The 17,056-nt window shown below is 46.0% G+C and overlaps 1 protein-coding gene across 2 annotated transcripts in view; it reads right to left on the bottom strand.

The window, feature by feature from the left end:
- The window catches only part of vav3b (vav 3 guanine nucleotide exchange factor b), a 125,060-nt gene that overhangs the window by 56,709 nt on the left and 51,295 nt on the right, over positions 1 to 17,056 (bottom strand). For both annotated transcript variants that reach the window (XM_065013787.1, XM_065013788.1), the window contains exons 11-19: positions 16,681 to 16,749; positions 16,508 to 16,594; positions 15,012 to 15,097; positions 14,054 to 14,186; positions 10,267 to 10,376; positions 4,104 to 4,205; positions 3,849 to 3,940; positions 3,699 to 3,721; positions 2,278 to 2,311 (exon numbers count right to left, since the gene is read on the bottom strand). In XM_065013787.1, coding sequence (XP_064869859.1) covers positions 2,278 to 2,311; positions 3,699 to 3,721; positions 3,849 to 3,940; positions 4,104 to 4,205; positions 10,267 to 10,376; positions 14,054 to 14,186; positions 15,012 to 15,097; positions 16,508 to 16,594; positions 16,681 to 16,749 — 736 coding nt within the window. The remainder of the gene's footprint in view (positions 1 to 2,277; positions 2,312 to 3,698; positions 3,722 to 3,848; positions 3,941 to 4,103; positions 4,206 to 10,266; positions 10,377 to 14,053; positions 14,187 to 15,011; positions 15,098 to 16,507; positions 16,595 to 16,680; positions 16,750 to 17,056) is intronic.

Below are 17,056 nucleotides of genomic sequence, written 5' to 3'. Positions count from 1 at the left end.
CCTGGCTCCCACCGTAGACTAGATGTAAAGGCCTTCCTCCCTGGCTCCCACCGTAGACTAGAGGTAAAGGCCTTCCTCCCTGGCTCCCACCGTAGACTGGAGGTAAAGGCCTTCCTCCCTGGCTCCCACCGTAGACTAGAGATAAAGGCCTTCCTCCCTGGCTCCCACCGTAGACTAGAGGTAAAGGCCTTCCTCCCTGGCTCCCACCGTAGACTGGAGGTAAAGGCCTTCCTCCCTGGCTCCCACCGTAGACTAGAGGTAAAGGCCTTCCTCCCTGGCTCCCACCGTAGACTAGAGGTAAAGGCCTTCCTCCCTGGCTCCCACCGTAGACTAGAGGTAAAGGCCTTCCTCTCTGGCTCCCACCATAGACTGGAGGTAAAGGCCAATCTATTAGCACTGGATTCTTAGAGAGTGGATTGAATTGTGTTCCATCAGTGTGAATGTTGAGATTATTTACTATGTGATCAAGTGTTCTTCATCATCGTCATCTGGTGAACCCTTCTCCTGAAGAGCTACATGGTGAACCCTTCTCCCGAAGAGGTACATGGTGAACCCTTCTCCTGAAGAGCTACTTGGTGAACCCTTCTTCTGAAGAGCTACTTGGTGAACCCTTCTCCTGAAGAGCTACTTGGTGAACCCTTCTCCTGAAGAGCTACTTGGTGAACCCTTCTCCTGAAGAGCTACTTGGTGAACCCTTCTCTTGAAGAGCTACTTGGTGAACCCTTCTCTTGAAGAGCTACTTGGTGAACCCTTCTCCTGAAGAGCTACTTGGTGAACCCTTCTCCTGAAGAGCTACATGGCGAACCCTTCTCCTGAAGAGCTACATGGCGAACCCTTCTCCTGAAGAGCTACATGGTGAACCCTTCTCCTGAAGAGCTACATAGTGAACCCTTCTCCTGAAGAGCTACATGGCGAACCCTTCTCCTGAAGAGCTACATGGCGAACCCTTCTCCTGTAGAGCTACTTGGTGAACCCTTCTCCTGAAGAGCTACATGGTGAACCCTTCTCCTGAGGAGTTGCTTGGTGAACCCTTCTCCTGAGGAGTTGCTTGGTGAACACTTCTCCTGAAGAGCTACATGGTGAACCCTTCTCCTGAAGAGCTACATGGTGAACCCTTCTCCTGAAGAGCTACATGGTGAACCCTTCTCCTGAAGAGCTACATGGTGAACCCTTCTCCTGAAGAGCTACATGAAGAGCTACATGGTGAACCCTTCTCCTGAAGAGCTACATGGCGAACCCTTCTCCTGAAGAGCTACATGGCGAACCCTTCTCCTGAAGAGCTACATGGTGAACCCTTCTCCTGAAGAGGTACATGGTGAACCCTTCTCCTGAAGAGCTACATGGCGAACCCTTCTCCTGAAGAGAAACATGGTGAACCCTTCTCCTGAAGAGCTACATGGCGAACCCTTCTCCTGAAGAGCTACATGGCGAACCCTTCTCCTGAAGAGCTACTTGGTGAACCCTTCTCCTGAAGAGCTACTTGGCGAACCCTTTTCCTGAAGAGCTACTTGGCGAACCCTTCCCTGGCGAACCATTCTCCTGAAGAGAGCGAACCCTTTTCCTGAAGAGCTACTTGGCGAACCCTTCTCCTGAAGAGGTACATGGCGAACCATTCTCCTGAAGAGCTACATGGCGAACCCTTCTCCTGAAGAGCTACTTGGCGAACCCTTTTCCTGAAGAGCTACTTGGCGAACCCTTCTCCTGAAGAGCTACATGGTGAACCCTTCTCCTGAAGAGCAACTTGGTGAACCCTTCTCCTGAAGAGCTACATGGTGAACCCTTCTCCTGAAGAGCAACTTGGTGAACCCTTCTCCTGAAGAGCTACATGGCGAACCCTTCTCCTGAGGAGTTGCTTGGTGAACACATCTGCTGAAGAGCTACTTGGCGAACCCTTCTCCTGAAGAGCTACATGGTGAACCCTTCTCCTGAGGAGTTGCTTGGTGAACACTTCTCCTGAAGAGCTACTTGGCGAACCCTTCTCCTGAAGAGCTACATGGCGAACCCTTCTCCTGAAGAGCTACTTGGCGAACCCTTCTCCAGAAGAGCTACTTGGCGAACCCTTCTCCAGAAGACCTACTTGGCGAACCCTTCTCCAGAAGAGCTACTTGGCGAACCCTCCTCCCGAGGAGTTGGTTGGTGAACTAACTTTGACGTTTTCAGCTTTTAGACTTCTAACTTGAAGTTGTTAGATGGTTATTAGGCCACTTTCACAGCACCGGTCTTCACATGAGGTCTCTGTTAAGACTGTAGGAAGTGACACGGTCGAACCGTACTGACCTGGGTCTGGTTGTTTCCGCACCGTCGGAGCCCTCTGTGGAGAGAGAGAAGGAATGTCATTCACACACATCACACACAGGCGCACGCAGACACACGCACGAACATGCACACACGCATGAATGCACATGCAGAAACACACACACACACACCGAGAGAAACAAACACTCAAGAGAAACACACACACAGATAAACACATGGACACAGAGAAACAAAACACAGAGAGAAACACACACACACACACACACAGTGCGATATCAACTTGACCTGCACTACAGTACGAGTCAGAGAAGTTCATTCATCTGGGAATTTTCTTTCTGTTTTTCTTACAGCTGTAAGACGTGGTACCTACCAGATACACATATGAAAAGGGTGTGCTGTTCATTACAGTCCCTCCTACACACATATCTTACCCTTGTGTTACACTTGTGTGATTGTTAAGAGTGTGAGAAATCTAGTCTCACCTTGAGTCAGGTTCAGCAGGTCAGGAGACAAAATGACACGTTCAATGAATGGAATGGAATGGCTAATGTCATGTATTTAGGTCATCGAAAATCACATGCATCCATCTATCCATTTATCATGTGTCTGTGTGTGTGTGTCTGTTCATGCATGTGTCTGTGTGTGTGTGTCTGTTCATGTGTGTGTCTGTGTGTGTGTGTCTGTTCATGCATGTGTCTGTTCATGTGTGTCTGATTGTGTGTGTATGTGTGTGTGTGTCTGTTCATGTATGTGTCTGTTCATGTATGTGTCTGATTGTGTGTGTCTGTCTGTGTCTGTTTGTGTGTGTGTCTGTTTGTGTGTGTCTGTGTGTGTCTGTTTGTGTGTGTGTCTGTTTGTGTGTGTGTCTGTGTGTGTGTGTTTGTGTGTGTGTCTGTATGTGTGTGTTTGTGTGTGTGTCTGTGTGTGTGTCTGTGTGTGTCTGTTTGTGTGAATGTAACAGTTCTCGGGCAATTGGAAATGTATTGCCGTGGTTACCCTCTCTAAGGAAGAGCAGTAGAGCAGTGCGTGTCTGTGTGTCTGTGTGTGTGTGTGTGTGTGTGTGTGTGTGTTTGTGTGTGTGTGTAGAGCAGTAGAGCAGTGCGTGTCTGTGTGTGTGTGTGTGTGTGTGTGTGTGTGTGTGTGTGTGTGTGTGTGTGTGTGTGTGTGTGTGTGTGTGTGTGTGTGTGTAGAGCAGTAGAGCAGTGTGTGTGTGTGTAGAGCAGTAGAGCAGTGTGTGTCTGTGTGTCTGTGTGTGTGTGTAGAGCAGTAGAGCAGTGCGTGTGTGTATGTGTGTGTGTGTGTGTGTGTAGAGCAGTAGAGCAGTGTGTGTCTGTGTGTGTGTGTGTAGAGCAGTAGAGCAGTGTGTGTGTGTGTGTGTGTAGAGCAGTAGAGCAGTGTGTGTCTGTGTGTGTGTGTGTGTAGAGCAGTAGAGTGTATCTTACCTCAGGCCTCAGCTTGGCAGACTCTAAAAGGAGATGGACAAGGGACAGAGTGAGCAGAAAGCACTAAACAGAATAACAGGTTGTAAAGAGACATCACTGAAGCATATGATAAAAAGTCAATGGTTGTAGAAGCACATCTCCCTCTCCTACCAGTTCTTCCACAGACACCCACTCTACCCAGACATTCCTTATGAGCTCCGAGTCCACACTTAAGACAGAGATAGCCCTGGTTGAAGATACCCCTGGAGGAGGCAGGAGACATTACAGGTACAGTACCAATCTACACCACTATTATCAACACTGTTAACCACGGAGACTTCAGGAGAAATACTATTATGGGATGTTACTCTGAGATTAAGGATAAACAGGTATTAACAAAGAATAAACAGAGACACACACACACACCTGAGGAGCAGTTGACAGGAGCTACAGGTAGTGATTCTGATGAAGGTATGCATCCTGAACTGGTGGAAGTTGTTACTGGAGTTCTCTGGTCTGATGTTGGATCTGTTTAGAGAGAGAGGAGTGGGAGGAGAGAGAGAGAGGAGAGGAGAGGAGAGGAGAGGAGAGGAGAGGAGAGGAGGGAGAGAGAGAGAGGAGGAGGAGGAGAGGAGTGAGAGAGAGAGGGGAGGAGGGGGAGGAGAGGAGGGAGAGAGAGAGGGGAGAAGGCGGAGGTGAGGGGAGGAGGGAGAGAGAGAGGGAAGGAGAGGGAGGAGGGAGTGAGAGAGAGAGGGGATGAGGGGAGGAGGGAGAGAGAGAGAGGGGGAGGAGGGGAGGTGAGTGAGAGAGAGAGAAAGAGGGGAGGAGGGAGAGGAGGGAGAGAGGGGAGGGGAGGAGGGGGAGGAGAGGGAGGGGAGCAGGAGGAGGAGAGGAGGGAGAGAGAGAGGGGGAGGAGAGGAGAGAGAGGGAAGGGGGTGAGGAGTGAGAGAGGGGAGCAGGGGGAGGAGAAGAGGGAGAGAGAGGGGAGGAGGGGGAGGAGAGGAGGGAGAGAGAAGGGAGGAGGGGAGGTGAGGAGGGAGAGAGAGGGGCAGAGGGAGAGGAAATGAGTGAGTGAGAACAGATGGTGTGTGTGCAGAGTGTGTACAGTGTGTGTACAGAGTGTGTACAGTGTGTGTACAGAGTGTGTACTGAGTGTACAATGTGTGTACAGAGTGTTTACTGAGTGTACAGAGTGTGTACAGAGTGTTTACTGAGTGTACAGAGTGTGTACTGAGTGTTTACTGAGTGTACAGAGTGTGTACTGAGTGTGTACTGAGTGTGTAGAGAGTGTGTACTGAGTGTACAGTGTGTGTACAGAGTGTGTACAGAGTGTGCACAGAGTGTGTACAGAGTGTGCACAGTGTGTACAGAGTGTGTACAGTGTGTACAGAGTGTGTACAGACTGTGTACTGAGTGTGTACTGAGTGTGCACAGAGTGTGTACTGAGTGTGTACAGTGTGTACAGAGTGTGTACTGAGTGTGCACAGAGTGTGCACAGAGTGTGTACAGAGTGTGTACTGAGTGTGTACTGAGTGTGCACAGAGTGTGTACTGAGTGTGTACAGTGTGTACAGAGTGTGTACTGAGTGTGCACAGAGTGTGCACAGAGTGTGTACAGAGTGTGTACTGAGTGTGTACTGAGTGTACAGAGTGTGTACTGAGTGTGTACAGAGTGTGTACAGAGTGTGTACTGAGTGTGTACAGAGTGTGTACAGTGTGCACAGAGTGTGTACAGAGTGTGCACAGAGTGTGTACAGAGTGTGTACTGAGTGTGTACAGAGTGTGTACAGAGTGTGTACTGATTGTACAGAGTGTGTACTGATTGTACAGAGTGTGTACAGAGTGTGTACAGAGTGTGTACTGAGTGTGTACAGAGTGTGTACTGAGTTTGTACAGTGTGTACAGAGTGTGTACAGTGTGTACAGAGTGTGTACAGAGTGTGTACAGAGTGTGTACTGAGTGTGTACAGAGTGTGTACTGAGTGTGTACAGAGTGTGTACTGAGTTTGTACAGTGTGTACAGAGTGTGTACAGTGTGTACAGAGTGTGTACAGAGTGTGTACAGAGTGTGTACTGAGTGTGTACAGAGTGTGTACAGAGTGTGTACTGAGTGTGTACAGAGTGTGTACAGTGTGCACAGAGTGTGTACAGAGTGTGTACTGAGTGTGTACAGAGTGTGTACAGAGTGTGTACTGATTGTACAGAGTGTGTACAGAGTGTGTACAGAGTGTGTACTGAGTGTGTACAGAGTGTGTACTGAGTTTGTACAGTGTGTGCAGAGTGTGTACTGAGTGTGTACAGTGTGTACAGAGTGTGTACAGAGTGTGTACTGAGTGTGTACTGAGTGTATACAATAGAGCTATGGGACTACAGCAGATATCTTACAGAGGGATAGTCCTCTACATTATCATGAGACTAATATGTTGAAACCAGCTGGATTCTTGAAATCACTTTGAAGTTGGAGTGAAAGGAGCCGTAACCAAACTGTTGCTTAGTAACTCACTATGCCAGGGTGCACTTCATCTGAAGGCTGCTCTCTGCTCTGTGATTGACTCCTGGTTCTGGTGCTCATGTCTGCTGTGATGGGACAGTTTGTTGCCTAAATATCCCCCTTGGAGTGCCACATTTACACCGCTGCACAACACACACACACACACACACACACACACACACACACACACACACACACACACACACACACACACACCTACACTCTGCAGAGGTAGATGTCTAAGTGGAAAAGCATTATGGGTACTTAGCAGTAAGTGAGTTTCACTTCCCTCTCTCCAAATCAAAATCATTTCTCCTCTCCATCTCTTCAATTCTTGCTATAAAGAAACTCCAGGGCCTTGGTTTGAAACAACATTTCCTAAATCGATTTCACCAAGACAACCATTTATAAAGACGGGTCAATTGTACGATTAGAATGGACACCCATAACTGTCACCCCAAAGTACCCTATGATAGAAATAACATGTTGTAGTAGTGACAAAACGCACACAGCACCAGTCAAAAGTTTGGACACCTACTTATTCAAGGGTTTTTCTTTATTTTTTTACTATTTTCTACATTTTAGAATAACAGTGAAGACGTCAAAACTATGAAATAGCACATATGGAATCATGTTGTAACCAAAAAAAAGTGTTAAACAAATCAAAATATATTTGAGATTCTTCAAAGTAGCCACCTTTTGCCTTGATGACAGATTTAAACACCCTTGGCATTCTCTCAACCAGCTTCATGAGGTAGTCACCTGGAATGAACTTCAATTAACAGGTGTGCCTTGTTAAAAGTTAGCCAAAAAGTGCTCTGCATATGTGGGAACTCCTTCAAGACTGTTGGAAAAGCATTCCAGGTGAACTGGTTGAGAGAATGCCAAGAATGTGCAAAGCTGTCATCAAGGCAAAGGGTGGCTACTTTGAAGATTCTACAATATAAAATATATTTTGAATTGTTTCACACTTTTTTGGTTATAACATGATTCCATGTGTGCTATTTCATAGTTTTGATGTCTTCACTATTATTCTACAATGTAGAAAATAGGAATGAGTAGGTGTGTCCAAACTTGATTGGTACTGTACATTTTCTTCACAATATGAGTGAGACTTCAAATTTAAGCAAAGGTCAAAAGAACTCTTGGACTCACTTTAGTCCTTGTAGTGACCTACAAAGCCTTACTAGTGACAGAGAACTTCAAAGTCATAATTTGAAAGAGATACTTTCAAGCAGAATTGTACTCAGACTTCCAGCAGGTTATCAAAAAATATGACTGTTGTCAGAGGTGTGTGTGTGTGTGTGTGTGTGTATGTGTGTATGTGTGTGTGTGTGTATGTGTGTGTATGTGTGTATGTGTGTGTGTGTGTGTGTGTGTGTGTGTGTCTGTGTTTGTGTGTGTGTGTGTAGAGCAGTAGAGCAGTGTGTGTCTGTGTGTCTGTTTGTGTGTGTGTGTGTGTGTGTGTGTGTGTGTGTGTGTGTGTGTGTGTGTGTGTGTGTGTGTGTCTTTAATTGAAGTTGAAATGAGAGAAAACAGAATCCGCCTCGAAGTCTTGGAAACTGTACAGCTCCTTCAGAAAGTTTGGACTTTTTCCATATTTTGTTGTTGAGATGATTTTGTCACTGGACGAATACACAAAACCGGGTCAAATAGGAATTTTGTTTTTGTTATCAAATTAATTTTAAAAAAATCTAAAGCTGAAATGTCTTGAGTCAATAAGTATTCAACCCTTTTGTTATGTCGAGCCTGAAAATACAGTCAGTTCAGGAGTTAACAGCTGCTTAACGAGTCGCAATAAGTTTCACTCTTATTGCAATAATAGTGTTTAACATGATTTTTGAATGACTACTTCATCTCTGTACCCCCAACACATACAATTAATTAAGGTCCCTCAATGCAATGAACTTCCAACATAGATTCAACCACAAAGACCTCCCAAAGAACGGCACCTATTGGTAGAAACATACTAGTTTTTTAAGCAGACATTGAATATCCCTTTGTGAAGTTCCTAATTACACTTTGGCTCGTATCAATGCACCCAAAGATATAGACGTCCTTCCTAACTCAGATGCCGGAGAGGATGAAAAGCACTCAGGGATTTCACCATGAGGCCAATCGTGACTTTAAAACAGTTTAACAAAATGTAATAATGGCTGCGATAGAATAAAACTGAAGATGGATAAACAACATTGTAATTACTCCACAATACTAGCTTAATTGACAGAGAGAAAAAAAGGAAGCCTGTACAGATTTTTTTTTTCCAAAACATGCATCCTGTTTGCAACAAGGCACTAAAGTAATACTGCAAAAAATGTGGCAAAGCAATTAACTTTTTGTCCTGAATACAAAGTGCTATGTTTGGGGCAAATACAACACATTACTCAGTACCACTTTCCATATTTTCAAGCATCGTGGTAGCTGTATCATGTTAGGGGTATGCTTGTAATCGTTAAGGACACTGGAGTTTTTCAGGATAAAAAATGTACTGAATGGAGCTAAGCACAGGAAAAAGCCTTGAGGAAAACCTGTTTCAGTCTGCCTTCCACCAGACACTGGGAGATTAATTCACCTTTCAGCAGGACAATAACCTAAAATACAAGGCCAAATTGTTTATTTTACCTTTATTTAACTAGGCAAGTCAGTCAAACCCTAACCCGGAAGAAGCTGGGCCAATTGTGCACCACCCTATAGGACTCCCAATCCCAGCCGGTTGTGATACAGCCTAGAATCGAACCAGGGTCTGAAGTGCGCCTCTAGCACTGAGATGCAGTGCCTTAGACCACTGTGCCACTCAGTGGCCTAGTTACAGTTTTGACTTTACTTCTCTACTTGAAAATCGATGACAAGAGCTGAAAATGGTTGTCTAGAAATGTACAACAACCAATTTGACAGAGCCTGAAGAATTTAGAAAAGAATAATGGGCAAGATGTTGTACAGTCCAGATGTGGAAAGACTTACCCAGAAAGACTCAATGCTGTAAACGCTGTCAAAGGTGCTTCTACAAAGTACTGAGTCAGGGGTATGAATACTTATGCAAATGAGAGATTTCTGTATCTTAATTTCAATAAATTTGCCAACATTTCCAGAAAACATGTTTTTACTTTGTCATTATGGGGTATTGTGTGCACATGGGTGATTTTGAATTGAATTGGATTTTGAATTGAGGCTGTAACACAAATATATGTGGTCAAGGGTCAAGGGGTAGGAAGACTTTCTGAAGGAACTGTATATGCCTTTTAGCCAACAAGCTTTCGCAGTGCAGAATCAGACGTTTGTCCATAAAGGTTACATTTCAAAGATTAAGTCAAGGTATTAATTCCAAATGGTAAAGTTAATGGTTAAGATTTAGGATAGGGTTAAAAAACAACAACAAAAAAAAACAACAACAACAACAAAAAAACGACAAAAAACAACAAAAAATAAATTGCACTGAGACTGAATGCCATAGCCTCGGAGCAAGAGCTCGCGGTTTACACCCATTCACCATCCCTCTTCCACAACGCCTTAGTAAAACCCACGTCTACTTGATGGTAATAGTGCTCACCATTGCCCCTAGTGGCCCGGGTTTGAAGTAATCTCCTGACGTGTCCTGACGTCCTGCTTACCTGGACGGACGGTCTTATTTCACAGTGGATCTTGAGCGACCTGGCTGATTTAACAAATCATTTTCTTCACTACAGTCATGCGAGCGTACATTTTTCATATGAGTGGCCACGGAGCAGGAATCAAACCCACAATCCCGAGCCACATTCAGTATTAAAAAACAAAAAAATGTAGTGGAACGTTCAATTAAATGGAGAAAGGTGGGGCACTGAACGACCAGTTGAAAGGATGTGGGCTCAAAATGCACCGTTGCCCTTTAAATACATCATGTTGCTTCAAGCCACACCCTGCCACACCTACCAAACAGTGTAAATGTACCTCAAAGTTTGTTCAGGAATGTACAAGAACAATTTGGGGGAAATGTGTCATTCAGTGCAAACCGTTCTGCAATGTAGTAAACGTTCAATGGAGCTAAACACAAGCACCACTTGTGTCTACGAACTGAGAGGCACAGGACCACCATGACACTTCACACACACAGAGTACAGACTCACATTGCCATGTCAAACTGGTCCAGCCACTTCTTCTTCAGCTCCTTGGTCTTGAAGAAGAACTCAAAGCCGCTCTGCCCCTGCTGATGGGTCAGGTAGAAACCATAGAACCACTGGGGAGGGAGAGAGGAAGACAAGGAGAGAGTGAATGGCAAAGTTACACACACACTCTCTCTCTCTCTCTCTCTCTCTCTCTCTCTCTCTCACACACACACACACACACACACCGTGCCTTCAGAAAGTATTCACACCCTTTGACTTGTTGCACATTTTGTTGTTACAGCCTGAATATATTAACATCCCCCTATATTAATATCCTATATTAACATCCCTTATTAACCCCCCCCCCCCCCTATATTAACATCCCTTATTAACACCCTCCTATATTAACACCCCCCTATATTAACATCCCATATTAACACCCTCCTATATTAACACCCTCCTATATTAACATCCCATATTAACACCCTCCTATATTAACACCCTCCTATATTAACACCCTCCTATATTAACACCCTCCTATATTAACATCCCTTATTAACACCCTCCTATATTAACATCCCTTATTAACACCCTCCTATATTTTGTTTTTCTTGGAATAGAAACATCATAATATTAATGCAATGAGTTAATGTCACACCCTGACCATAGTTTGCTTTGTATGTTTCTATGTTTGTTTGGTCAGGGTGTGATCTGAGTGGGCATTCTATGTTGTGTGTCTAGTTGATTGTTCCTGTCTTTGTGTTTTGCACCAGATAGGGCTGTTTTGAGTTCTCACATTTATTGTTTTCGTTAGTTTATTCATGTATAGTGTCTTAAATTAAAGAAACATGAATAACCACCACGCTGCGTTTTGGTCCGCTTCTCTTTCACCAGAAAACCCTGACAGAATCACCCACCACAACAGGACCAAGCGGCGTGGTGAAAGGCAGCAGCAGCAACAGCAGCAGCAGCAGTGGGAGAGGCTGCACTACTTGGAGAACATGGACTATACTACTTGGGAGGAGATAGACAGGTGGGCGGTCGACCCAGGGAGAGTGCCGGAGCCCGCCTGGGATTCGATGGAGCAGTGTGCGGAGGGTTATCGGAGAATGGAGTTGGCGAAGCAAGCACGGCGGCGCGGACGGAAGCCCGAGAGTCAGACCCAAAAAATGTCTTGGGGGGAGGCTCACAGGGAGTATGGCTATGCCAGGTAGGAGACCTGCGCAAACTCCCTGTGCTTACCGGGGGGCTAGAGAGACCGGACAGGCACCGTGTTATGCTGTGAAGCGCACGGTGTCCCCAGTGCGGGTGCATAGCCCGGTGCGGTACATTCCAGCTCCGCGTATCGGCCGGGCTAGGTTGAGCATTGAGCCAAGTGCCATGAAGCCGGTTCTACGCAGCTGGTCTCCAGTGCATCTCCTTGGGCCGGCTTACATGGCACCAGCCTTGCGCACGGTGTCCCCGGTTCGCCTGCATAGCCCAGGGCGGGCTATTCCACCTCGCCGCACTGGCAGGGCGACCGGGACCATTCAACCGGGTAAGGTTGGGCAGGCTCGGTGCTCAAGAGCTCCAGTGCGCCTGTACGGTCCGGTCTATCCGTCACTACCTCCACGCACCAGCCCTCCGGTGGCAGCCCCCCGCACCAGGCTGTCTCTCCGGCTCATCCGTACAGGTGCTCCCGCCTGTCCAGTGCTGCCGGAGTCTCCCGCCTGCCCGGCGCTGCTGCCGGAGTCTCCCGCCTGCCCGGCGCTGCTGCCGGAGTTTGAGGCGCCAGACCCCCTCTGCCCAGAGGCGCCAGACCCCCTCTGCCCAGAGGCGCCAGACCCCCTCTGCCCCGAGTAGCTGCCCCTCTGTCTCGAGCAGCTGCCCCTCAGTCCAGTGGGGTCATGTAGTAGTGTCGCCATAGTTAGGAGGCCAAGGAAGCGGACAAGGTGGCGGACTAAGACTATGGTGAAGTGGGGGTCACGTCCAGCACCAGAGCCGCCACCGCGGACAGATGCCCACCCAGACCCTCCCCAATAGGTTCAGGTTTTGCGGCCGGAGTCCGCACCTTGGGGGGGGGTACTGTCACACCCTGACCATAGTTTGCTTTGTATGTTTCTATGTTTGTTTGGTCAGGGTGTGATCTGAGTGGGCATTCTATGTTGTGTGTCTAGTTGGTCTGTTTCTGTGTTTGGCCTGATATGGTTCTCAATCAGAGGCAGGTGTTAGTCATTGTCTCTGATTGGGAACCATATTTAGGTAGCCTGGGTTTCACTGTGTGTTTGTGGGTGATTGTTCCTGTCTTTGTGTTTTGCACCAGATAGGGCTGTTTTGAGTTCTCACATTTATTGTTTTCGTTAGTTTATTCATGTATAGTGTCTTAAATTAAAGAAACATGAATAACCACCACGCTGCGTTTTGGTCCGCTTCTCTTTCACCAGAAAACCCTGACAGTTAAGCAACACTTCTTAAAATCAGTCCCATATACTATGTTCTTACAAAAAAAAATGTTTTCAATTCTCTAGTAGAGCCACTATTGAAGGCTATAAAATGCTTCTCAAAGACACCCATTGGTGGTCAAACTAACACTAACTAGCATTAATGGTACCAGTGGTTGGCACTTAAATAACGTGCCATAGAATTATGTGGCACACTACAACTTTTAAAGGGTGAACCCACTGTATCTCTATGTCCTGGGAAATGGTCTTGTTACTTATAACCTCATGCATTAGCCTACGTTAGCTCAACCGTCCCGAGGTCGGGACACCGATCCTGTAGAGGTTTTCACATCACCCTGTATTAACATGATTTGATTTGGCATCCTATATTAACATCCTATATTAAACATCCTATATTATCACCATTAACATTTTCGTCAACTGCTCTCTCTATCCTGGACGGGGTTGTTGGTCAGGGTTGTTGGTGCAGGTAAGTGTTAGAGTTAGGCCAGGCAGGTAGACAGATAGAAAGCCAACAGGGTAGGTAACCCCAGAGCCCTATGAGATTGGAAGCATTTGTTTTTTAATCCAGAGAAACGTTATATTACTTTTAGTCTTTTATCTCCTGTTCTGTAAAGAATTGCCCATCAAACTAGCTAAACCAGCAGTGGCACACTGACTACTTCTTGCTGTTGTATGTCATCTCTCGTGATCAGGGACAGGAAAGGGTTCAATTTGACCTTTTTTTTTCAAGTAGGCCTACAATGTAGATGTTAGCAGCAGAACAAACTCCAATCACAGGCAAAGAGTAGTTTAATTGTTACAACAGCATAGTGAACAGTTAGCTAGCTAAGTAGTTGTGGCTGTTACTCCTGATGTATTGTTGTCTATACCATGTTGACCTTTGTGCTTGTTGACCTTTGTGCTGCTATCTGTGCCCAATCATGTGTTGTGTTGCTACCATGTTGTTGTTATGTTGTGTTGCTACCATGTTGTTGTTATGTTGTGTTGCTACCATGTTGTTGTTATGTTGTGTTGCTACCATGCTGTGTTGTCATGTGTTGCTACCATGCTGTGTTGTTGTTTTAGGTCTCTCTTTATGTAGTGTTGTGATGTGTATCTTTTAATCCCAGCCCCCTTTTGCCTTTTGGTAGGCCGTCATTGTAAATAAGAATTTGTTCTCAACTGACTTGCCTAGTTAAATAAAGGTTAAATATATATATTTTTAAGTAGTTAGCTGATTTATATTTTCTACAGTCGCTATGATCAGCTGATAGCCCTCCCCTATTTTCCCTTGAACAGTAGAGAATTATGAATGCAAGGAATTTGGGCTAAAAACTAAACTTGTTTTCACTTTGATCACATGTACCCTGGCTGTGGCGACTGACCTTCTTGCTCTCTCTATCCTGGGTGGGGTTGTTGGTGATCTTAAAGTAGTTGAGATCGATCACATCCTTCATCTCATAGTTGTCTCCTCGTCTCTTACAGACGATCACGGCCCCGTCAAACAGGAAGATATGTCTGTTAATTTACAGTGTGTATTTATTTACAGTGTTTACAGTGTGTATTTATTTACAGTGTTTACAGTGTGTATTTATGTACAGTGTTTACAGTGTGTATTTATGTACAGTGTTTACAGTGTGTATTTATTTACAGTGTTTACAGTGTGTATTTATTTACAGTGTGTATTTATTTACAGTGTTTACAGTGTGTATTTATGTACAGTGTTTACAGTGTGTATTTATTTACAGTGTTTACAGTGTGTATTTATTTACAGTGTGTATTTATTTACAGTGTTTACAGTGTGTATTTATTTACAGTGTGTATTTATTTACAGTGTTTACAGTGTGTATTTATTTACAGTGTTTACAGTGTGTATTTATTTACAGTATTTACACTGTATTTATTTACAGTGTTTACAGTGTGTATTTATTTACAGTGTTTACACTGTATTTATTTACAGTGTTTACACTGTAGTCCTTAGCACCAACCCGGGTTGCCCATTTGTTTCACTGGGTCTGGGAAACCAGTCTGTAGTCACTGGGTCTGGGATACCAGTCTGTAGTCAGTGGGTCTGGGAAACCAGTCTGTAGTCAGTGGGCCTGGGAAACCAGTCTGTAGTCAGTGGGTCTGGGAAACCAGTCTGTAGTCAGTGGGTCTGGGAAACCAGTCTGTAGTCAGTGGGTCTGGGAAACCAGTCTGTAGTCAGTGGGTCTGGGAAACCAGTCTGTAGTCAGTGGGTCTGGGAAACCAGTCTGTAGTCAGTGGGTCTGGGAAACCAGTCTGTAGTCAGTGGGTCTGGGAAACCAGCATGTAGTCAGTCTGCCTTTCCTAATCCCATCTCACCTGTCCTGTTTCTTCTTGTCAACATTAGACACCATTCGGACCTCTCCGTCCCCCTTGGGCCGTCCGTAGCTCTCCAGGGGCTGGTTCTTCAGGGAGGGGAGGTAATGGGAGGGGGTAAGGGGAGGTCATGGGATGGGGGTAAGGGGAGGTCATGGGAGGGGGTAAGGGGAGGTCATGAGAGGGGGATAAGGGAAGGTAATGGGAGGGAGGTAATGGGAGGGGAAAGGGAGGTAATGGGAGGGAGGTAATGGGAGGTTATGCGAGGGGGATAAGGGAAGGTAATAGGAGGGGGTAAGGGGAGGTAATGGGAGGGGATAAAGGAGGGTAAAGAGAGGGAGGTAATGGGAGGGGTAATAGGAGGGGTAAGGGGAGGTAATGGGAGGGGGTAAGGGGAGGTCATGAGAGGGGATAAAGGAGGGTAAGAGAGGGGAGGTAATGGGAGGGGGTAATAGGAGGGGTAAGGGGAGGTAATGGAAGTGCGGTAATGGGAGGGGGTAAAGGGAGGGGGTAATGGGAGGTAATGTGAGGGGGTAAGGGGAGGTAATGGGAGGGGGTAAGGGGAGGTAATGGGAGGGGGTAAGGGGAGATAATGGGATGATTAAGGGAAGGTAATGGGTGGGGGTAATAGGATGTAATGTGAGGGGTAAGGGGGGTAATGGGGGGGTAATGAGAGGTAATGTGAGGGTAATGAGAGGTAATGTGAGGAGGTAATGATATGTAATGGGATGGGGTAATGTGAGGTAATGTGATGAGGTAATGAGAGGTAATGGGAGGGTAATGTGAGGTAATGTGATGAGGTAATGAGAGGTAATGGGAGGGGTAATGTGAGGTAATGTGAGGGGGCAAGGGAGGTAATGGGAGGGGTAAGGGGGGGGGGGGTAATGGGAGGGGGTAATGGGAGGTAAAGGGAGGTAACGTGAGGGGGTAATGAGAGGTAATGTGTGGGAGCAATGAGAGGTAATGTGAGGGTGTAATGGAGGTAATGTGAGGGGGTAATGAGAGGTAATGTGAGGGGGTAATGAGAGGTAACGTGGGGGAGTAATGAGAGGCAATGTGAGGTGGTAACGAGAGGTAATGTGAGAGGGTAATGAGAGGTAATGTGAGGTGGTAATGAGAGGTAATGTGAGGGGGTAATGAGAGGTAATGTGATGGGGTAATGAGAGGTAATGTGAGGTGGTAATGTGAGTTAATGTGAGGGGGTAATGAGAGGTAATGTGAGTGGGTAATGAGAGGCAATGTGAGAGGGTAATGAGAGGTAATGTGAGGGGGTAAGGGGAGATAATGTGCAGGGTAATGAGAGGTAATGTGATGGGGTAATGAGAGGTAATGTGAGGGGGTAATGAGAGGTAACGTGAGGGGGTGGTTAATATGATATCAGTGAGACCATGTTCAGTGTGGGTCCGGAGGACTAGTACAGTATGTGTCTGGGACCGCGTTGCACTTTGGACAACAATAGAAACAAATTGATGTGTCTAAATCATGATGATTTATGTTACCAGGTTCTCGATGGAGCGTTGATACTGGTTGATCTCCTTCAGAGTCTCCTTGTCTCTCTTCACCTCGTTGACATACTGAGCCAAGTCCTGGGTCAACAAACACACAGTCCCACATTTAGGGTCTATTCTCCGATTGTAGTTTAGTAAGAGAAGAAGAGAGACAGTCTGATTACCTTCATGGCGTCCAGAGCCATCTTCAGGTTGTTCTTGTCGGCTGCGTCGGGGGTGTGTTTGACCAGCTCCTAACAGACAGAGACAACAGGGAAATCACCAGTGATAATCACACACAGGCTCAGCTTCACACTGTTTAGATTACGATTAGGTTTAGATTAACACACAATTAGCCTGGATTTACACTACAGGACAGTCCTTTTCCTATGACGTTTGCCTACAGGGGACTACACAACAAAATCATATTGATGTTATAACAGCACGAAAGTGAAACCAAGCTGTCACCCGGTCATTTTACAGTAAAGTGAAACCAAGCTGTCACCCGGTCATTTTACAGTAAAGTGAAACCAAGCTGTCATCCGGTCATTTTACAGTAAA

The sequence above is a fragment of the Oncorhynchus nerka genome, linkage group LG9b (assembly GCF_034236695.1).
Source record: "Oncorhynchus nerka isolate Pitt River linkage group LG9b, Oner_Uvic_2.0, whole genome shotgun sequence".
NCBI classification, from domain to species: Eukaryota; Metazoa; Chordata; class Actinopteri; order Salmoniformes; family Salmonidae; genus Oncorhynchus; species Oncorhynchus nerka.
Note: the sequence above shows the minus strand (reverse complement) of the source record. Positions and strands in the feature narration are given on the sequence as shown.